This window comes from Nematolebias whitei, chromosome 5, assembly GCF_014905685.2.
Source record: "Nematolebias whitei isolate Nwh7 chromosome 5, NemWhi1, whole genome shotgun sequence".
Classification (NCBI taxonomy): domain Eukaryota; kingdom Metazoa; phylum Chordata; class Actinopteri; order Cyprinodontiformes; family Rivulidae; genus Nematolebias; species Nematolebias whitei.
Genome location: NC_056502.1, coordinates 46505001 through 46528149, shown reverse-complemented (window position 1 = coordinate 46528149; position 23149 = coordinate 46505001). Strand labels below are relative to the sequence as shown.

Below are 23149 nucleotides of genomic sequence, written 5' to 3'. Positions count from 1 at the left end.
GGTTGGGCAAACTCCCACGCACCCTCCAGGACCCTGCTGAGAGTGTAGAGCTGGGCCAGTGTTCCACGGCCAGGACGAAAACCACACTGCTCCTCCTGAATCCGAGATTCGACTCTCCGATGGACCCTCCTCTTCAGAACCCCCGAGTAGATCTTACCAGGGAGGCTTAAGAGCGTGATTCCCCTGTAGTTGGAACACACTCTAGGGTCCCCCTTTTTGAATAGGGGGACCACCACCCCGGTCTGCCAATCCAGGGGAACTTCCTCTGATGTCCATGCAATATTGCAGAGTCGCATAAGCCAACACAACCCTACAACATCCAGAGCCTTAAGGAACTCCAGGCGAATCTCATCCACCCCTGGGGCCCTGCCACAGAGGAGCTTTTTAACCACCTTGGTGACCTCGGCACCAGAGATTGGAGGGCCCGACCCAGAGTCCCCAGGCTCCGCTTCCTCAGTGGAAGACGTGCCGGTGGGATTGAGAAGGTCTTTAAAGTATTCCGCCCACCGACCCACAACATCCCGAGTTGAGGTCAGCAGTACACCACTCCCACTATAAACAGTGTTGGTGGCGTACCGCTTTCCCCCCCGAGATGCCGGATGGTGGACCAGAATCGCCTCGAAGTTGTGCGGAAGTCATTCTCCATGGCCTCTCCGAACTCCTCCTATGCCCGAGTTTTGGCCTCAGCGACCACCCGAGCCGCATGTCGCTTGGACTGCCGGTACCCATCAGCTGCTTCCGGTGTCCCACAGGCCAATAAGGCCTGATAGAACTCCTTCTTCAGCCTGACAGTATCCCTCACCAACGGTGTCCACTATCGGGTTCGAGGGTTGCCGCCACGACAGGCATCGACAACCTTGCGGCCGCAGCTCCGGTAAGCCGCCTCGACAATAGAGGCACGAAACATGGTCCACTCGGACTCAATGTCCCCCACCTCCCTCGGAACATGTTCGAAGTTCTCTCGGAGGTGGGAGTTAAAACTCCGTCTCACAGGAGACTCTGCCAGACGTTCCCAGCAACCCTCACAATACGTTTGGGTCTGCCAGGTCTGACCGGCATCCTCCCCCACCATCTGAGCCAACTCACCACCAGGTAGTGATCAGTGGACAGCGCCACCCCTCTCTTCACCCGAGTGTCCAAGACATGTGGCCGCAGATCAGATGAGACAATGACAAAGTCGATCATCGAACTGCGGCCTAGGGTGGCCTGGTGCCTAGAGCACATATGGACACCCTTATGCCTGAACAAGGTGTTCATTATTGACAATCCCTGACGAGCACAGAAGTCCAACAACAGAACACCACTCTGGTTCAGATCAGGGGGTTCCTCCCAACCACACCCCTCCAGGTCTCACTGTCATTGCCCACATGAGCATGGAAGTCCCCCAGCAGAACAAGGGAGTCCCCAGGATGTGCACTTTCCAGTACCCCCTCCAAGGACTCCAGAATAATCCGAACTGCCATTTGGTGCATAAGCACAAACGACAGTCAGAACTCGTCCCCCCACACGTAGGCGGAGGTAGGCTACCCTCTCATTCACCGGGGTGAACCCCAACACACAGGCACCAAGTTGGGGGGCAATAAGTATGCCCACTCCTGCTCGGCGCCTCTCACCAGGGGCAACTCCAGAGTGGAAGAGTATCCAGCCCCTCGTAAGGAAACTGGTGCCAGAGCCATGCAAAGAGGTGAGTCCGACTATTTCTATCCGGAATCTCTCAGCCTCACACACCAGCTCAGGCTCCTTCCCTACCAGTGAGGTGACATTCCACGTCCCAATAGGCAGCTTCTGTAGCCGAGGATCAGACCGCCAGGGTCCCCGCCCTCGGCCACCACCCATCCCACATTGCACCCGACCTCTTTGGCCCCTCCCACAGGTGGTGAGCCCATGGGAAGGGGGACCCACGTCTCCTTTTCGGGCTGTGCCCGGCCGAGCTCCATGGGTAAAAGCCCGGCCACCAGGCGCTCGCCCGCATGCCCCACCTCCAGGCCTGGCTCCAGAGTGGGGCCCCGGTGACCCACGTCCAGGCAAGGGAACATTAGGTCCGTTTGTTTTTCTCATCATCTGGGTTTTTGTTCATGTTGTTATATAGTGCGTTTAAAATGGGGGGGGGGGGGCAGCGATTGGCACAAACCCACCCCCTTCCCAGAGAGCAGGCAGTGCCCGTTCACCTCCCCAACCCTTGCCCAGAACCCTAAATGTCTACATGCTACATATGAGAGTGGGCACAGGTCCCGGAGGTGAGAATGATTACACATCCCACCCCCTATATGCCACCGTGTGCCCACTCCAGACCCTATATATGCAAGTGTCGTGAGAATGTTATATGCGAGTGTCTAGGTTGTTTGATAAAATTGGGGCCCAGGTCTCCACAAACCACGGAGATGGAGGATCCTCCCCGCAGCTCAGTAGTGCACCTGAACCCCAATGCCCTGCTTGAGTGGTGGTGTGATGGAGTGGGTGGAGGAAGACGTCGGGATGGGGAGGAACAACTGAGGTGGCAATGCCCTCCCAGGGGGCCAGCTCCCCCACAGACCCCAATAGGCACCCCCATTCTCCGAGATCCACCAGGGGAGGGAGGCTCCAGTGCATCCATCCAGGAGCAGGAGGCAGCCGCAACACCAGGGACCCAGGCCACAGACCGGCACATAGCGCCGAGGACCGACCAGAACCCGGGCCAGCGACCCAAGCCCCCCCAAGATCGTCCAGACCCCCAACCTGATCCCCAGTTCAACACCCAGCCCCCCAACAAAGAAGCCACCAAACTCCAGCTGCGACAATCAGCCAGGAGTGCCCGAACAGCCGCAGACAGCGCACCATGTTGACCGAGAGCGCACCCTCACCCCCACAAAAGGACCGACCAGTCCACCACAGCAACACCCACAATGAGAGCACCCCATGCAAGGGTGGGCACACGTCCAACACGCCCAGACACCCCCAGGCCAGCAGTGCAGAGCCACCCGAGCCCCCCCCCCCCCCCCCCCATGGCAGAGGCCCCAAAGCCCACCAGCGCACCAAGGGCCCCCAGGCCAGGGCCGGGCGCCGGCGCATGCACCGGCCCAAGACCCCGACAACATACCCGCCAAGACCCGAGACCCCCGGATCAAGCCGGGACCCCAGCCCGGCAGCGACACTCTCCCAGAACCCCAAACCCGCACCCACCCCAAACCCACCCAGGAGCAGCCAGGCCACCAGGTCAGCAACTTGCGCCCTCCGGCACAGACCGCCCAGAGGCCTGCATGCAGCCAGCAGAGGTCAATGCCCAGAACCACCAAAGCCATCTCCCCAGATGAGCGCCATTGCCCCGGGCCCATGACCCCCCCGTGCCCCCAGCTCCGATACCCCACCACATCAACCATGATGCCCCACAGGACGAAATCAAAGGGGTTCACCCACCTCCACTACGGGTTAGAGCCAATCAAAGAAGCCCAGAGAGATTGCTCTGATGTTGAGGTACAGGCTATCTCAAGACTGATGTAATCGAACAAAAGGTCTTTATACTGTTTAATACTGAGAGTATTTTTATTTTTCCAATTTATGAGTATAGTTTTTTTTTGCTATACATAAAGCAGTAAAAATCATGTGAATTGACTTTGTCTCCAAGGTGACATCATCTACTTGACCCAATAAGCAAACTGATGGAGAGAGTGGAATATTACATCTCAGACACTTTGATAAGTCTTCACATATCTGGCACCAAAACCTCTGAACAGGTGGACAGAACCAAAATACGTGGATGTGATTGTCAGGAATATTGTCTGTACACTGTGAGCAAACATTAGATGATGCAAAACCCATCCTGAACATACGTTGACCTGTGTAGTGTACTCTATGAAGGATTTTGTATTGTATTAATTGTAAATTGGGATTTTTAATAATCTTAAAAGTTCTTAGACATATCTGAGACCAGAAGTTTCGGTCAAAGTTGACTGACAAGTCTGTCTCCCATTTTATAATGGGAAGGGATATTGATTCATCTATTTTAATGAGTGTCCGGTAAACCTTAGATAGTAATTTGGGAGGGTTAAGATTTAGGAATTCTAATACACTTGTTGGTATTTCAATTCTAGTGTTATTAAGGTTAAATTTATTTTTTGTTATAGATTTAATTTGTTGATATTCTAAGAAATTATTCTTATCAATCCCATATTGTGTTATTAATCTGTTAAATGGGATATAGTTTACTTCCTCATATATATGTTCCAAATATTCGATTCCTTTACACCTCCAACCTGGGAAGTTTATCATATTATTCTGTTGTAGAATGTCAGGGTCATTCCAGATGGGTGTATGTCTGCATGGAATTAGTGAAGACTCTGTCATTTTAAGAAACTCCCACCAATCTGTCAGAGAGGAGCTGATATTGATGCTTTTAAAGCATTCCTGTCATTTTATGTTTGAGCTAATGAATGGAAGGTCCGAGATCATTCAATTATTGCAAAGTGTCTGTTCTACGTCTAGCCAGGGTTCATCAAGGGGTGTGTGTTTTATCCATCTTGAAATGTATTCTAGTCTGTTGGCTAGAAAGTAATAATAGAAATTGGGTAGCTCTAGTCCTCCTTTATCGTTGGTCTTCTGTAGTGTTTTTGTTTAATACATGGGCATTTATCTTTCCAGAGAAATTTAGAGATGGAGGAGTCCAGGGATCTAAACCAGTCAGTTTATTTGGGATCATTGAGAATAGATAGTTTATTCTAGGCAAAACCATCATTTTTATTGAAGCTATTCTTCCCATGAGAGACAAGGGTAGATATTTCCATCTAGCAAGATCATCCTCAATTTTCTTTAAAAGTGGGATGTGGTTTAGTTTTGTTAAATCTGCCAATCTAGGAGATACTTTGATACCCAAGTACGTAATATTCCCCGACTGCAGTTGTGTAGTAAGTGAATTGTTGAAATAGCAATTAATTGGTAGAACTGTGGATTTTATCCAGTTTATAGAGTAATCTGAAACTTGAAAAAGAGTTTATCAATCCAATAACCTGAGAGAGGGAGGTTTGTGAATGCTGGAGGAAGAGCAACACATCATCAGCATATAGATGGATTTTGTGCTCTATGTTCTTGCATTTTATGCCTTTAATATCTGTAATTTGCCTGATTGCTGCGGCTAGCGGTTCGATGAAAATAGCAAACAGTGAGGGGGAGAGTGGACATCTCTGCCTGGTGCCCCTTTGCAGAAGAAAGCTAGCAGATATTTGATTATTTGTCCTAATGCATGCTGATGGGGAAGTGTATAATATTTTTAACCAGTTTATGAAATAATTTCCAAAACCAAATTTATGCAAGGCTGCAAATAAAAATTTCCAGTTAACTCTATCAAAAGCTTTTTCTGCATCTAGAGAGAATATTGCAGTTGCAATATTTTTACTGTAAGAATAATCTATTAAATTAAATAATCTGCGTGAATTTGTGGATGAATTCCTCCCTTTTATAAAACCAGTTTGGTCAGGATGTATTATGAGAGGAGTTATCTTTTCCAATCTTTTTGAGAGGGCTTTACAAATTATTTTAAGATCAACATTGATAAGAGATATGGGACGATAACTGCTAGGTAATACAGGGTCTTTGCCTGGTTTTAACAGGAGACTAATGTTGGCTGAGTTTATATTTTCTGGAAGTCTGTTATTTTTCTCAGTTTCCTGTAGCATTCTGTGAAATAGTGGTGCCAGGATATTCCAGAATTCTTTGTAGAACTCTGCTGGAAATCCATCTGGACCTGGAGCCTTTTTATTGGACATGCTTTTGGGGTTCTTCCTGGAGTTCCACTGGTGTCAGTGGTGAGTCCAGCTCCATTGATTGATTATCTGATAATTTAGGAAGTGTAATTTTATCCAGAAATTGATCAATTTCATTATCTGATGGGTTTATCTGGGGTGAGTATAAAGCTTTATAAAAATCTCTGAAAATGCTGTTTATTCTTTCAGGATCATAAACTGTATTCCCAGTCAAGTCTTTAACACCATGAATAGTTGTTTTTTCCTTATTTATTTTAAGCTGTTTTGCTAGAAAGCTACCTGATTTATTGTTCTGCTCAAAATTTTCTTTTCTGAGTCTTTGTATTAAGAATTGAGGTTTTTTTTGTTAATAAGTTAATTTAATTCTAATTTTGCTTTACGCATTTTCTCCAACATGTCTTCATCTTGGGTGGCTTCTAACAATTTAATGGTTTCTTCTAATTCCTGAATATGTTTATTTTCTTTTTTCTTTTTATGTGATGAGAATGAGATTATTTTACCTCTCATCACTGCTTTCCCTGCCTCCCAGAGAACAGATGCTGATGTTCCAGGCAAGTTATTATACTCCAGATATGAAGCCCACTCTTCTGTAAAATATTTGATAAAATCTTCATCTTCAAGCAATGATATATTAAATCTCCAGTTTATACCTTTTGGGATTTCTTTTCTGTTTACTAGAGTTAAAGAGACAGGAGCATGATCACTGACAGCTATAGGGTGTATCTCAGTGTCCGAGATGTTCATCAACAATGAGCTGCTGACTAAAAAATAATCCAGACGAGAGTAAGAGTGATGGACAGGTGAGAAGAAAGAATACTCCCTACGGTTCGGGTGACGAGATCGCCATGCATCTCAAAGTCCATAATCACTCACATACTGTTTAACTATATTTATGGAATGCCAACTGCGCTGAGTTCCTACTCTACTACATCTGTCTAATTCTTCCTTTAGACCAAAGTTGAGGTCACCTCCAAGTATAAGTGAGCAATCCAAGTGATCAGACAATGCTGAGAAAAAAATCATGAAAAAAAGAGGTGTCATCAACATTTGGGGCATATATGCTGACAATACACAGCTTGTAGTTATTTATACAAAGTTTTATTATTAAATATCTACCCTCTGGGTCTGTAACTGTGTCTAGTACTGTAAAATTAACATTTTTGTGTATTAATATTGCTACTCCCTTTTGTCTTGAGTTATAGCAGGCACAAAACACATCAGGAAAGTCAGGTGATTTAAGATCATCTCCAGTTGTAGTAGATTTATGAGTCTCTTGTAAAAAAACAACTGTTCCCATAGTTGTGCGTGAGTAGCTAAAGTTGACCAGCACATGTCACCATAGAGACAGACAGATCCAACTAAAATCACAGTTATTGCTTGAGATTGCCTGTTTAGATGTTTGGAAACACACAGTGATGTTTGAAGTGGAAAGATACAAGAATATTGAGTAGAAGCTGGGTGTGAGAGAAGTTGAAAGATATAAAGTTCTCTGGTGTGTGTGCGAGTGTGTGTGCGCGTGTGTGTGTTTTGGTGTGCTTGTGTGTAAATGTTTGTTGGGTGGTAAAGAAGAGAAAAAGACTGATGAAGTGATGTGGTAACAGATAAACGTAAGAGAGAAAATAGTAAAAATAAAAAAATAAAAAGGAAAAGATAGGAAAAAAACAAACAAACAAAAAAAGAATAGCTTTGACACCGTTCACCACCACCAGTACGGACACCTTACCGAGCTGTGCTTTACACTTTATTTACAAATGCCAGTTAATTTACCTCCAGTGTTACAAGCGTTAAACCAGGACTGCTCGACTAAACCGCCCAGGGGGCCACAGTTACTGAAAGCCATGCGCTCAGGGGTCAGATATCCACTAGTTCTTATCATTAAGTTACTTTGTTTTATAGTTAAAACTCTAGTTTCGTTTTAAGAGTGAACCCATCGGTGGACCGAACTTAGCTCACCTTGGGCCTGATTTGGCCCGCGGGCCGTCAGTTGAACAGCCCTGCTTCAGACTAACCTGTTGTTCCTTTTAATAAAGCCATGGAGTGACGTCCCGTTCCCTGAACAACTGACCATTAATATAAAGTTTATCTACAGCCACCGTAGCTCTGACGCCCTCAGACATGTATTTCTTCCTGATTGGAAACAAAACTCTCCGCCGATCGAGGATCTCTTTAGGAAATTGATCGTTCACACTGAAGTCCGTCCCACACAGCTCTCTGCCCCGACCTCTGACCTGCTCTTTTTGTTTATAGTGTTCAAATTTAGCTATAATTGGCCGAGGTCGCTTGTTATCGGGCTTCTTACCTCCGAGCCGGTGAACGCAAAGGAAAGTGATGTTTTTTACCGTCTCACTTGGGAGTTTCAGCTGATGTTGGATAAACTCACGGATCGTAACTTCAGCGTCCTCCTCTGCTCATTCTGGGATCTCTGAGAAGACAAGATTGTCCCGCATGCTCCGAGCTTGAATGTCCAGGATGGACTCCTTCATTTTCCTGTTTTCTCCAGACAGCTGCGTCATCTTCTCGGTGAGTTCTTTGACGTAACCCCTCAGAGTTTGGTTCTCAGCAGTGAGCGACGCCACCTGAGCTTGGCTGAACTCCAGAGACTCCCTCAGTGCTTGGAACTCGTTGTGGAGAACCTCCACCAGGGCCAGACGGGCATCTAAACTGGTTAGCTTCTTGTCTATAGAGCCCAGGACATCAGTAAAGCTTTTCTCTGGAGAGGTGGACGTGCTAGTTGAGCTCTCTGAACGCGTACATTTAGGAGTTGGTGTGGCCGTGGATGTTGTGTTTTTTTTGTGGTTTACCCATCACGATGTTTTCAAAACACTCGTCCACATAACTCTCCAGACTGTCCAAGGTTTCCTCGTCCAGTTTGGTTTATTGAAACAATATGTAGAGGTTATTATTAACAATATGTTTTATGCTTGATTGTAATATATTGGCTTGTTTTACCTGAGTTGAATCATTTTGTTTAGCAGTATCCTGCCATGTTACTTACGCAGCACAGCTCTCACGTGATCTCAGCAGCTCATCACCAGGTGCACCCTCTGATGATCTCATTCCTAATCTTATCCATCCTGTAACCACAGATTCTATGAATATAGGCTGCGCCTTTAAGCTCTAGGCCTCACTGGTTCCTAAATGGCTGAAGAAAAAAGCTATTTGGGAGCCGATTACCTGGTCTTACCATAATTTATACGGACCGGGGGTGAGGCCCACACAGCAGGTGGGCGTGGTCTAGTCTTCAGTGCTGCGCTGTGCGCAACGGAATAAACCCACTAGCGATAGCCTTAAAGGGCTGCGCCTATACTCATAGAATCTGGGGTTACAGTACGTAACCAACGTTTTTTTACATTAGAACTGGAGGCCAGATTAATGCCATCCAGAGAAAGTAAAAGGAAAATTTGAAAATTTGTTCCTAAGATGCTCAGGTCCAAAAACTAAAACCTCAGTCTTGTCTGTGTTCAAAAGCAGAAAATTTAGGGTCATCCAGGTTTAATGTCTTTAAAACATGCTTGTAGTCTAAGTAGCTGATTGGATTCATTGGGTTTCATGGACAAATATAATTGTGTATCATCAGCATAACAATGAAAGTTTATCCCATGCGGTTTAATAACTTTACCTAATCGAAGCATAGTTAAAATAAAGACTGTTGGTCCAAGCACTGAGCCCTGAGGAAATCCATGACTCAAGAATTGTGGTGCATAATCATTCATAAGAGACAAAGTAAGCAGATCCAAAATGTGGATATTAATTAGGGAAAATACCTCTTTAAACAGTCTGGTTGGGATGAGATCTAGCAGACATGTGATGTGGATGGTTTGGATGAAGCTATTATTTTTGACAATTCAAAGTGCTCAGTAGGACAAATACGTGTAAGGATGGTACCATTTACTGTTTCTGTTTGTGTCTGTGTTTCCCTAGTGTTTCCTCGTCAGTTTAATTGTTGCCACCTTTGTCTCGTCACACCTGTTGTAATCACGTCTTGTCTCGTCCTTGTATATAAGCCTCCTGTTCTGTGTTGTTCCTTTGTCGGGTCGTATTCGTTTGGGTCTTCAGTGTTCTCCTGTGTCTCGTGAGTTTTCCTGAGCTTCCTGAGTCTTGTCTGAGTATCCCTCCTGAGTCGTCTAGTTTAAGTAAGTGTGCTGCCACGTCAGCTTATTGTTTTGTTACTTTTTTATTCATCATTAAAATACTTATTTTTGTAATCTGCCGAGTTGAGTCCTGTCTGCACTACTGGGTTCGTTCCTGTCCACCTGATCCTGACAATACGGTCCAAACATGAATCAGGTTCTAGTAACATTTCTAAAGCTGCATCATCTGACAGGGAATCAGAGGCGATAGTAGGAAGGATGGTGTGATTATTCTCTAATATTGAAATAATTTTATTTATAAAGACTCTCGTAAAGTCACCACTGCTTATAGTTGTAGGGATACATGAATCAACAGAGAAATGACTTTTCATTAGTCAAGCTATAGTACTGAACAGAAATCTAGGGTTATTTTTATTCTCAGCTATTAAAGACAAATACAGTTCTAGCTTTACGGAGGGCTTTCTTATATTCATTCAACCTTTATTAAGACAGGTAAATCCCACTGAGCCTCGAGGACTCATTTACAAGAGAGACCTGATTTCAACAAAGAATGATGACAACAATGGACATTAGCAACAACAATAGACAGTTGTCATATGTTAGCAGGTTATCACTCCGTTAAATAAAATTCTTCAATGTTATTGGAGCGCCATTTTCTTTCCATCTTTTGAGATTCCTGTTTTGAAGTACATGCCAGCTTCCTCTGATTTTCCTCTGCAAATCCATCCATCCATTCATGGATGGAAGGGTAACTAAAATTAACTATAAAATGTGAGCTTTTCTGTTTAAAGACATGTTGGTGTAAATTTTATAATACTGACCTGAACCAGAAATCCTGTGAAGATGTTTTTCTACCTTGTTCAGCTTAGAGTGGTGTCATGTGTTTTTCAAATTTTACAGTCTCTGGCTGAAAAACAACGAGCCTGAAGCCACAAAGAAGCACAGCGCCAGCCTTCCAAGAAGAGAAGAACTGAACCGGTTGAAGAAGGAACTGTGTAAAACCTTTCATTTGGCAGATATCCGGTACACACTCTTTATTTGTTCTTCTTAAACTGAAAATGTGTTTGTATAGAGAAAAACAGTTTGTGGTGGATTATTAATCAGAACTTTGTTCCGAAGGTTTCTTTTGTTCTGTCTGACAATCGAGAGCCCCGTCAGGCATCAGTGAATCTCTTATGGAACAACAAGTTCTTTAACTTAAGATGGAGCTTGGCTGTTAAGAGTTTGTTAGAAGTAAGGTTATTTAAAAAAAAGACATGTTCAGATCAAAAAGAACAAGGTTTTTTAAGCTTGAAATGAAAGTCGAATTGAATGTACCAGTTTGCGGGGAGTAAAGATTTCAGCTGACAAGGTGTGCTGATCAGGTGGATATATTGGCAGCCTCAAAGCTGACGTTAAGTTACGTTAAGTTACATCTAAGATGTTCAAGACAAAATCAGAACATTTGTTTTAAAGCCTGGGTAAATAAACTATTTATTGTCTTCAGCAAAACAATAAAAAATTATTTCATGCTGTCTAATAACTTTACCTTACTGAATCATATATAAAGTAGAGTGCTGGTCCAAGCACTGGACCCTGAGGAACTCCATGACTAACTTTGGTGCATGAAGAAGATTCATTATTTACATTTACAAATTAGAATCTATCAGATAGATATGAACCATTTTAGAGCCATTCTTGTAATTGGTGGCTGCCATTGCAATGCGCCTCCCATGCAAGTGCATGGAAGCCACCTATTATTCTACACCCAATAAGGGTTTCTTTATTTATTATTATTCCATCTCCGTTAATGCGGCCCGAACCACAACGTGGACCCCCACAAAAGTTATATCAAAACGACCAGCCCGGCTCCGGGATGTGTGCTATTACTTTTATTGGCAATTGGAGTCACCATGGCAATGTACTTTTGCTAACAAAAATGCCAAATTTCCAATAGGAAATGAATGGGAGACAACTTTTCAAAGAAATTGAATATCGTTGGGCGCCATTTTGGTTCAACATTGACTATAACAGTCATTCTTTGAGATCTTGAGCTACAAAACAGAAACTTGTTGTTGGATTTGTTTGAAACTCGCAGAAAGTAATCATCAGATGTGTCTCTAGAGCTTATTAACGTTTGGAGCCATTTTGATTCAAGATGGCTGCCATAGTTAACTCAGCATACATAAAATTGACTATAACTCAGTCATTCTTTGAGTTATTGAGCTACAAAACAGAAACTCCTTGTTGGATTTGTTTGAAACTCGTAGAAAGTAATCATCAGTCAGATCTCTAGAGCTTTTTAACGTTTGGAGCCATTTTGATTCAAGATGGCTGCCATAGCTACCTCAGCAAACACAAAATTGACTATAATAGTCATTTGAGATATTGAGCTACAAAACAAAAACTCGTTGTTGGATTTGTTTGAAACTTGCAGAAAGTAATCATCAGACATATCTCTAGAGCTGATTAACATTTGGAGCCTTATTGATTCAAGATGGCTGCCATAGCTACCTCAGCAAACAAAATTGACTATAACTCGGTCATTCTTTGACATATTGAGCTGAAATTAAGTATGATTGTAGCTGAGAGCGAGTTGTAATACATTCCTAATGAAAATCAAATAGCCAAGATTGCCGCCTTAGCTAAAAGAGGTAAATATGATAACTCTGCCATTTTAAGAGATACAGGGGGAGGGGTGGCGCAGAAGTTAGAGAAGGTGGGCTTGTGATCGGAAGATCACCGGCTCAAGCCCCGGTACCGACAACATCAAAAATGTGGTGATAGCTGAGAATGTTTCCTATCAGATGCTGTATCAAAATCAAAAATCCAAGATGGCCAACAATGCTACTTTTAAATATCCTGATGCATGCTCAAGTACATCAGTACTTTTAAATGGCTTTAACTCAGCCATTTTTACACATAGAGAGCTGAAATTTGGTGAGGTTGTAGCTGAAAATGTGCTCTATCACATACGGAATCCAAATAAAATATCCAAGATGGCCGCCTTAGCTAAAAGAGAAAAAATACCATAACTCGGCCATTTTTAGAGCTATTCAGCTGAAATTTGGTATAATGGTAGCTGATAGCAAACCCAAACACTTTTAATATTAAATCAAGAATTTAAATCGGCAGCAGCCTGGCAGTCCCCGTCAAAGTATCTCCAGGAACTTTCTAGTTACAACATCATATTCAAGTCTCTTTAGTAGAATATTGTGATCAACTGTATCAGTTGCAGCACTGAGGTCTAACATGACCAGTGTAGACACCTATCTGTTGTCACAGGCCATGAGAATATCATTAGTAACTTTCACCATTGCAGATTCAGTGCTATGGTGAGCTCTAAACCCTGACTGAAACTAACAAAGTCCATGCTCATGCCTGACTGAAACTCTTCAAACAGATTATTTCTGCTCAGATGTTCATACAACTGACCTGTAACTGTTTTCTCATTAAGTTTTCATTAAAGGTGAAGAATTTGGTTTTCAGGGGTCACAGCTGAGTTTGAACTGGTATTGAAATGACAGGCCTGTGGTGGTGTTTGTGTGGTTCAGGTGGCAGCGCAGCTGGAGCGTGACTCATAAATGCTGCCAGCTTCAGAGTCTCAGCCGATTGTCCTACCAGAACCCAGAAGCCCTCATCAACCTGCAAGGTACTGGTTCTAAGTGCATTTAGAGTCATCCAAACCTGTAAGCTCAGTCTGTGTCAGAGCTGCAGGTCTTCTTTTCACCATGCTGTAATAGTGGAGCCGCTAACGTGATACAAGCACCAAATTTGTCATGGTTGGTTCCGAGAGTCTTCTGAACAATTCTAGATTGGCCATCTAAAATCCAAAGATGGTTACTTTATTATTATTGTTATTCATTCATCCATTATCTTTGTCTGCTTCTTCATTTCTGGGTCGCGGGGATTTATTTGTATGTGTTACTTGCATAGTACAATCTACTGACAGAAGAAAACATAAATTGACCCAAAGATTATTTAACTTGATAAAGAAATTGCATTACCATATAATTACTGTGCAGAAATAAGCTCATTTTGGCAGCCGTCTTGAAAAAAGTCAAGTCTTCTTGGATTTTCAAATGCCATTATGCAGATTTGACAAATACCTCAAAGAAAATCACACCAAACTTGGTGCTTGTATCACAGTTTGCATAATGTTTCTATTATGCAATCCAGTTTTTGTTTTGTTTTGGAATTAATTTTATCCAGTAATTTGTCTTCATTCAGGAACGCATTGAGTCAAAACATTTGTTGTATTGGGAAACATTTGTTAATGGAGAAATGTTAAGGCTAACTGGAGTTTTTTTTAGATGCGGAGTTAGAAAACTCTTGCTCTTTGGTACAGAAGTACCAAAGTGCATCATCATCATTTTGTTATGTCACATTAGCAGTTTGCTAACTGAAGTGGTGAATCATGTACAGCTTGGGTTTATTCAGTTAGTATTTTAATGGCATGTTGAATTTTACCCCATTTATTAGAACTAATTAATCTGAGACGATCTTTATCGCCATCTGCTTCCTGGAGTCAACTTTGTCAGTCTGTTAGAAAAATATCACATGAACCCCAGGAGAGGTTTTTTTCCAATACATGGATTTGCATTTAGCACAGATAATCCTTTGGAGTCAATCCATTTCGAGATGATCATCACAGCCAACTGATCATAGAAAACACAAAAATGAATGTACCTCAGACAATTTTACTAAATTCGCTAAGATTTGGTGTTGAAGTAGTTGAGCTTCATTCATCCCCAACACATGCGTCAAAAACAACACATGACCCAACATCTTTGTTTTAAACTTCAACATTAACTGTTAAATTAATCAAGTAACTGTCTGTTAGCAAAATATCTGAACAGATTGTATAGAAGCTATGACAGTAAAAATTGAATCTAAGTCAGCAACTCATTAACATCTAGACTCAACCTAATTCAAGATGGCCACCCCAGTCTACCTTAAACAAGTCAAAAATGACTTTAACTGAGTCCAATTCATAGAGAATGAGCTGACATTTGGTGTGGAAGTAGCTGACAGTCATTCCCAACCCATGCTCCAAGCACTAACACATCTCACAAGATATCACATAAAACAGGTTTGAAGAAACCCATTTAAACCTGCCTTGTGTCCTGTCAGGACACACTGTTGTGTTTGCTGACCAGTCGGGAATGAACGCCTCTGGACACGTACTTCTGGGAAATATGGATGTTCATCACCAGTGGGCTAAAGTAACGCAGCCGCTCTTGTCTTCTTCTCCAGATTTTCCTTCAGTCTGGTCTCTGATTTGTCCTCTTCCTGTATCTCCAGCTGTTTGAGCAGCTGCCTGGCTACCACAGCCTCCAGCAGCAGACGAACTGGCTGAAGGAAAGAATCAGTCACCTTCTGGGAGGAACTCAGGTGGTCCACATGGAGAGGCTGGGACTGGTCCAGCCCATCGCTGAGCACTACAGCACACTCAACACCTTTCACAAGAATCTAATGTCCCAACGGCTGTGCCTGCACCCTCGGAGCCTGTCTGGCCTCACTATGGTGCTTGAGAAGTATGCTGAACTCAACACACACCTAGTTTTATTAACTGATACATGCCATTTTCTTTCTAGCTTTCTAGATGTCTGTGTTAAAGTACGTAACTCAGAATTGAACCAAGGAGCCAGTTTCCTCTGATTGATTATTTTCTTTTTCAGGGGAGCAATTTTATCAAAAGAAGTTGTAAAATTATCACTAAGATGATCTAAGTCACAGTTCTCTGATGCATTACTCTGCAAGACAGAGGAAAACATTGATGGAAGAGATTGTTTAAATTTGGTTACAGTGTTTTCTGATAAGCACTTGCTAAGATGAAATTTATTCTCAGTGGTTGTGCAGTCAGTTAATGTAAACTCAAAGGTTATTAAAAATGGTCAGACAGAACAGGATTTTGAGGAAATATTACTAAGTCCTAAAATTTAAATTATTCAGTCAGAGAGATGTATTTGTAATACACACTCCATGTGGTACATGTGGTGGAACGAGATTATGTACGCAGGGGCCCAGTTACATCCAACAATAAAATGTAAAAGAAAAACTGTAATAAGATCTAAGATATGAACTAAGAAAAACATCAGCTAAATAATACATTAAGCACTAATAGTATAAAAACATTATGTCGAACAGCAGCCCGAACATGAGTCTGTGTGAGCAGATAAGCACGCATGAACAAATCAACATGAACAGATCAGCAGCAACATGATGTGATTTTTCACAGTGATTACTCTGGTTAGAGATTCTTGAGTCTAACAGTCTCAGGGTAGAAGCTGTTCCTCAGTTTAGTGGTTCTACACTTAATGCTCCTCAACCTCCTTCCTGAGGGGAGCGGGGCAAAAAGTGTGTGTGATGGGTGAGTGGGGTCCTTCATTATGCAAGTGGCCCTCTTCCTGCATTTGGAGGTGTAGATGTCTGTGATGGTGGGGAGACTGACTCCAACAGTCTTCTGTGCAGCCTTCACCACTCTGTAGTGAACTAGGCCTCCGATCAAAACCTGCCTCTGAAGACCTTCATGGGACAGGAACTGTTATTTCATTGATTTGAACCCAGAAATACAAATTAGCTCATCCAGAGACTTTCTAATTGTATCCTGAACTAATCAATTGAAAGAACACTCTCTTTTTTATATTATCATTACTATTTTACAATATCTTGATAATCAAAAGTGTGTTTAGTTCATACCATTTTTAAATGTTGAAGTGAACCACTCATTTTAAATCAACTGTGAAACAGTATTAATGATTTTTTTAATCCTCATTCAAATTAGAAATCAAGTTCAATGTCTATTTTACAAAGTAATTATGCATTTTTTGATCTTCTGTCTGAAATGAGAGAGTGATGTCGGTCAAAAGTCGGAGACAGTCAAGAAACCAGTTGTTAGAACAGGCTGTCGTGTTTTTAAAGCTCTCAGACAGTAAACAAGAGAACTGGCACCTGCGGTGTTTCTCACTTCCTCAAAACATTTCTCTGTCTGTTCCTAAACATTTCTGCTGTTTTCTCGACTTGTAAAAACCCTTTGACGTCACTAGAACCACACCCCTGTTGGTTCCTTCAATCAATCAGGACTTACTAAAAGTGACCGGAAGCAGAACTCTTTTTTAAAAGTCGACACTTCCTGGAACTGTAGTCCCGTTAGTTCTTCTGGAGTTCCTCTGAGTCTTTTGAGTTCTTCTGAGTCTCTTCTGAGTTTTTCTCAGACTCAGTCTTCTGAGTCGAGTTGGGACTATGGAGTCTTTTACATCTGAGTGGAACCTCTGACAGACTCGCAGCTTGCTGTGTGTAAGCCCGGGAGGTGAGCGTGTTTGTTGAACGGAGTACCGTCACTACTTCGGACGATTCTCAGCCATCCTGAGGAGATGCTGAAAGGTAGCGTTGAAATGGAACTCCGTACCGGAGCTGACCTATCTTCTGCAAAGGTAAGGAGTCGCTTCACTACCGAGTGTACCGGGCTGAGCTGGGGTCGGATGAAGGGTGCCATTCCTAGTCAACACACTTTCCCTCATCCATCTTTTCTCTCCATTTAAACTTCTTCATTTCCCATCTTAAAACTCTTCTATCCTGCCAGTAATTAATCCAGATGCCTTCAGAAATGTCTTTTGTTTTTATTAAGTAAAACGTGCCAAGTTTTATTAATCAGAAGCAGATCAGATGTTAAATTTTGATTCTGTTAATAAATGACCACATTTATTTTGATGGGTCAAAGAAAATTAACGTCTCATGTCACTGATTAAAACATCTACGCACAGTACCTCTGTCACATATCTGTCAAGTAGCTCGAAAAAGAGAGAACCCGTTATTTAAATAAAATTGTAGTGTAGCTGAAGCTAACCTAGCCGTTTTAGCACACTACATCTGGTGGCCCGTACGGTCTCTGAAGAGCTTCTCGTGACCCGCATGGTCTCTAAAAGAGATAATTTAGGACCTATCCTCCTCTTTGGACATTTTGTGGCTGTACGAATGTTTAAAGAAGTGTGAATTATATGTGACGGAGTCTGTGTTATTGAGATGGACGCTGAGTGTTGGCATGAAAAGGTCCGAGTTTTGTGCTTGGTACAGGCATGATTCAGGCTTGTGGTGTTCAGAGAGCTGAAAGTAATGTCAATGTGTTCATTTTAAAGCTGAAAATTGTACATCTGTTGTGTAACTAATGCTGACATGCTGTGGAAAAAACGCTTTATTCTGTTTAAACGGTAGCAGAGAAGGGGGTTCTGTCTGACCCGGTTCTGCTCACTGGACTCGTTGAACGAGTGGTGTTTTAAATAGATAAAACGCTGTTTTAAAGCTGAGCGCCGTCTCAGACCACTGTTAAATGCTGATCCGTTACATTTTCAACAGTAAATTGTGCATTTTGGAGGTTTAATGGGCGATTGTTGACCGGACTTTTCAGGCTAACTGCTAACAATGCTAGCTGGAATCACGAGCTGTGATTGGTTGAAAACCGCTGTTTGGGTCGCTCTGATTCGCTGAGAAATGGGTGACGTGTCTGCGTTCACTCCCTCTGATGTCAGATTGTAAAGCCCACCCCGTTGCTCACGTGTCTATAAAGTCACGTGACCCCGGAAATGAATCTCGGTTCAACCGAAGCCTCCTCTGTGTTTAAAATCGCTAAATGAAGCCTGCCACTGTTCCCAAAACTCGTTTTCATGCAAATGGACGTGCTTGTTAAAACAACGCCACATTTAAGCTTTAAATCCGTTCAGAAAGTGCTGATTTGACCGTGTTCGACCGTGTGCTACGTCCAGCTAACAGCTAACGACCGAATGTCAACAGAACGATCCACAGGAAGTTGTCATAGACTTCTGCTGGTATAAATAAGCTTACACCACCATCTGCTGTTGAAAGAGGAGTATAACAGTTTTCCTGAAGGGAGACTGCTCATTTCCTTTCATTTTTTTTTTCTTTTTGTTCATCCAGCCTGGTTTATGAGTGACTGTTTTAAATAGCGAATTTCTGGTATATAGAACTGCTTAAAAAGCATTTGAGAACTAAAGTTGCTGTGAGACTTTTAGAAAAATTGCAGGTTTATTTAATTTTAAGTGCTTTAGGGTAACTGAACACTGGAAAAAGCCTGGTTCTTGTATCTGTTAGATTTAAGCTCATTAAGTAACACTGCCAGAAGGAGGCATTTACTTAGAATATTCATGCATTGGGGTAAAGCCTACAATTAGGTGCCCATTCATTTGAAGAAGTTGGCTTATAACAGTACTGTTGAGTGGACCCGGAGCTAAAATAGTGTGTGAAACTCACTGCTCACTTGAATACAAATATTTACCTGTTAAACACTCTAAAGGTGGCAAACTGTGTCACCAGATATGTGCTGAACAGTGAATAACCATGGCAGATGTGACAGAAAAGAATATTGATCCTTGTGAGATGAAGGACTGGTTGGAGAAAGCGTTGACGCTGCTCACAGAATCCTTAAATCCATATGGTGAACAGGTGGACTGCATGAACTCAAAAGAGTTATTGGACGAGCTGAAGGATATTGCAGAGAGTGTGACCTCTACAGCCAGAACAAAGTCAAGCTTTGACCAGTTGGCTAAGTTAGCACTCTTGTTGAAGGCAACATTTTTTAGGGAGGCGAACAGAGCTGATGACCTTGAAATAAGGTTAAACAGCGAAACAGAGGAGTACCTCAAACTCATGGCACAGTCTAAATTTGATCAGGAGACCTGGGCGAATGAGTTACAACGTGAGAGGGAGCTCTCACAAGCTCAGCTGTCGTTACAAGCTCACTCATATGAGGAGAAGATGAGGGAAAGAGAGGTTAAGTACCAAACATTGTGTTCAGACAACGATGCGCTACAACAACAGTTGCAGCTCACATCCAAAGCTCTGAACGAATGCAGATTGGAAAAGGCGGCGTTAGTACAACAAGGCGTGTGTTTGCAGAGTGAATGTCATACATCACGAGAACGCTTAAGCCTGTGAGGCGAAACTAGCCATAGCAACAAATGAGACTTCTGACGTGGGGCGAGGTTGGCTGGAACTCAAAGACGAACAAGGTCAGAGTCCAGGTCACCCACCACCACCTCAGAAGGATTTTGCTGCACCTCCTGCTCTTAATCCCATTCCGTCACCTCCACATGTGTCTAGCAACACACCTCTACGTGCCATTTTGGTTCCTACGATATCGATAATACAGCCTTTGCTCCCGATTTCAGATTTGCACAAAATTGTAAAATATGTCAACCGCTTTGAGCCAGGGCCGTTGGGTTCAACTGACTCTAAGGCCTATCTGGACAACCTTGACTTCCAATTAAGAAGCTATCCCAACGCTACAGTTGAGGATAAAGTAGGTTTGATCAGGCTCACTTCATCCAGGACGGTGTTTTCCTTCATAGAGCGTCAACCTGATGCCACAAGAAAGGATTACCGCCTGTTATGTGCTGCTCTTATGAAAGAGTGTTCACCTTGCATGGGACCTGGCGGGTATCCAGCCGCCGACAAGGTTGTGCAAGGTAAGAATGAGCAACCCAGGGCATATTATTCCAGGATTTTGCAGGCTTATTTTGGTTACAGGAACGAGGCCAACATGGAGGAAGAGGAACCGTTTAAGTACGTGTTCAGCAAAAATCTCCACCCTGACATAAGGATGTCAGTGCAAATGATGGCTAATTTCAAAGAGAAATCCATCAGTGAGATAAAAAGTTGTGCTGTGAATGTTTTTGAAGCACGTTCACAGGCCAAAACACCCTTTGAGGTGTACCCGGGTGAGAGGATTCCTGCCCAGTCATTAGAATTGGAAGGGACGAGAGCTTCGACTCCCCCTCCCAAAAAAGGTGAGAAGAAACAAGGTTTCCCAGCAGCCAAACCACAACAGGTGAGTGCCCCCTGGTCCAGACGAGGTCCTAAATGGTTTCCCCAAGGAACCAGAGGATGAACGATCGTACCAGAAGGGGGGCAAACGCCCTAAGGGTAAAGAGTATGGCACCAAAAGTGGCCCATACAAACAGGGATCTCACAGGGAACCCCAAAGGGGGGGTACTGTTTCCCCACCACATCGGGCTGAACAGCCTGAGGCAAAAAAGAAACAGCAGCAGGTCCAGAAAAAGAACCGCAGTCCTCTGAGCTCGGACGAGACAGACAGGGTGCATCGGTTGTTGGACTTGTTGGATGGTGTTGCCACGGACAAACAACCTAACGGTTTGTTTGGCGATATCATTGCTGATAAGTCGGAGCACACAGACAACACCGTTACTGCTGTCACAGACAGCCACCATGACGCTGTTGTGGTAAACTCTGACACGCCCTCACCTGAAATGGGGGGGTACAATCACACGTCACCGACGGTGACCCGTCACAAACTGAAACCTCAGAAACAGCAATAGCTGTGCTAACAGTTCAGTCAAACCAGGGTGACACAAACAACAACGCAGCCGCTGTCATGGACAGCCACCAAGACCTTGTTGTTACAAACAATGAGAGCCCCTCAACACACGGTGAGTGGGTGATCGCATACATCAATGACGGACGCCCGTCAACAGCCGAACTCTCAGGAGCAGCAGCAACTGCACCAACGGTTCGGAAAAACCAGGATTACACAGGTAAAGGTAAACGTGTGAAGAAACGTCGGCTAAAACCTACAAGGTTCCTGTGTAACCTGATCAGAAAGGGGGTCGCTTATAAAGCTTACCTGTCGATCACACTTGAAGGGGTCGTCACACATGAAGCCCTACTGGATGGTGGAGCCGACATGACTATTATGTCAGCTAAACTGTTCGAGGAGCTCAGGACTACCGCTAACGGTGTTGTAGATGAACAGATGCTGAGAAATATTCATCAATTAAAACGGATTCCTCATTTTTCTGGACTGAATAAAACGTGCATTGATGTTAATGAAATGCAAACGTGAGACGTCATTTATCTTTGACCCATCAAAATGAATGCGGTCATTTATTCTACAGAATCAAAGTTTAACATCAAACATTTACATTAATTTGGCAAAATATGAAAATAACAACATAATTAACAGCTTTACAGGTAGTGAAAAACAATTCGGCGATTGTTTCCACTCTTCAGCAGAACAGCAGACATTAATGAAAACTGTACAATTATGATCAATTATCCACACGGCGGTGGATGAGCACTTTACACAGACATTTCTAAAATATCTGGAAGGATTTCTACTTGAGAGAAGAATTTAAAGATGGAAATGAAGTTTAAAGGGAGTAAAAGATGGTATGTGAGGGGAAGTGTTGCCCAGAACCGACACTCTCCATCAGAACCCAGCTTTCCTCGGTACGCTTTGGTAGGAAACTTGACTCATTACCTTTCTGAAGATTAATCAGCAGATATGGAGGTCCAGTTAACGCTACCTGTCCAGCGTCTCCATAGGATGGCTGTGACTCGTCCGAAGTAGTGACGAGATTCCGTCCGACACCAGCTCACATCAGCAATAGACTTCACATGAGTGGGGTCCTTCAGAAGTTCCACTCAGAGGTGGAGGATATTATAATCCAACTCGGAGGAGCCTTATCATGCTGGACTTCTGTTCTCCCAAACGACTTCTCAGCGCCTCACCGAACTCCTCAGAAGCTTCACCCAACTGCTCAGACTCTGAGAGAACTAGGAAGTACCGGCATTTTAAAGAGCTCTATTCCCGGTTCATTTGGGCGTCCCTGATTGGTCCATATCAACCAGACAGGGGTGTGTTTTGTGATGTAAGAGGTTACTAGAAGTCAGAAAACAGCAAGAATTGTTATGGAACAGATTAAACTGTTCTCAGAGACAGAGAGAGTTTTGTTTTGGCGAGTTTTAGAAACAGGTGCCACCTCCTCCGTTGACGTCTGAGAGGATGTAAACAAGACAGTTGTTCCAACACATGTCTGCTTCGACTCCTGACCTTGGAAAACGCACACTTGCTCATTCAAAGACAGAAATCAGAAAATGCATAAAAATCTGTAACAGACCTTAACATGAATTCTAACTCTGCATAAGCATTAAAAAATCATTACACTGTTTCACAGTTAATAAAATTGATTAGTTCACTACAACATCTAAAATGGTTTGAACTAAGACACTTTGATTATCAACATTTGTAAAATAGTAATGATAATAAAAAGAGAGTGTTCTTTCACTTGATTTTCAAGGAAGAGAGTCTCAGGATGGGTGAACCTATATTTCTGGATTCAAATCAATGAAATGACAGTTCCTGTCCATCTGGTCAGTTTTGACATCAGGTTAAGTTCACTAAAGTCCCCCCTTTGGAAATCATCACCTGTCCATGGGGATGAATTCCAAACATGAACTTACGCCTTCGAATGTCCTTGAAGCTTGATGTAATCCAGCAAGGAAGACCAAAGTCAAAAGTAATCCAGCAAGGAA

The 23149-nt window shown here is 43.1% G+C and overlaps 1 protein-coding gene across 1 annotated transcript in view; it reads left to right on the top strand.

Annotated features, from left to right (window-relative positions):
• Positions 1–23149, top strand: part of tcaim (T cell activation inhibitor, mitochondrial) — a 129004-nt gene that overhangs the window by 79987 nt on the left and 25868 nt on the right. Inside the window, exons 6-9 of the mRNA XM_037676474.1 lie at positions 10724–10846; positions 13357–13454; positions 14936–15027; positions 15107–15339. Of these exons, the coding sequence (XP_037532402.1) occupies positions 10724–10846; positions 13357–13454; positions 14936–15027; positions 15107–15339 (546 nt within the window). The remainder of the gene's footprint in view (positions 1–10723; positions 10847–13356; positions 13455–14935; positions 15028–15106; positions 15340–23149) is intronic.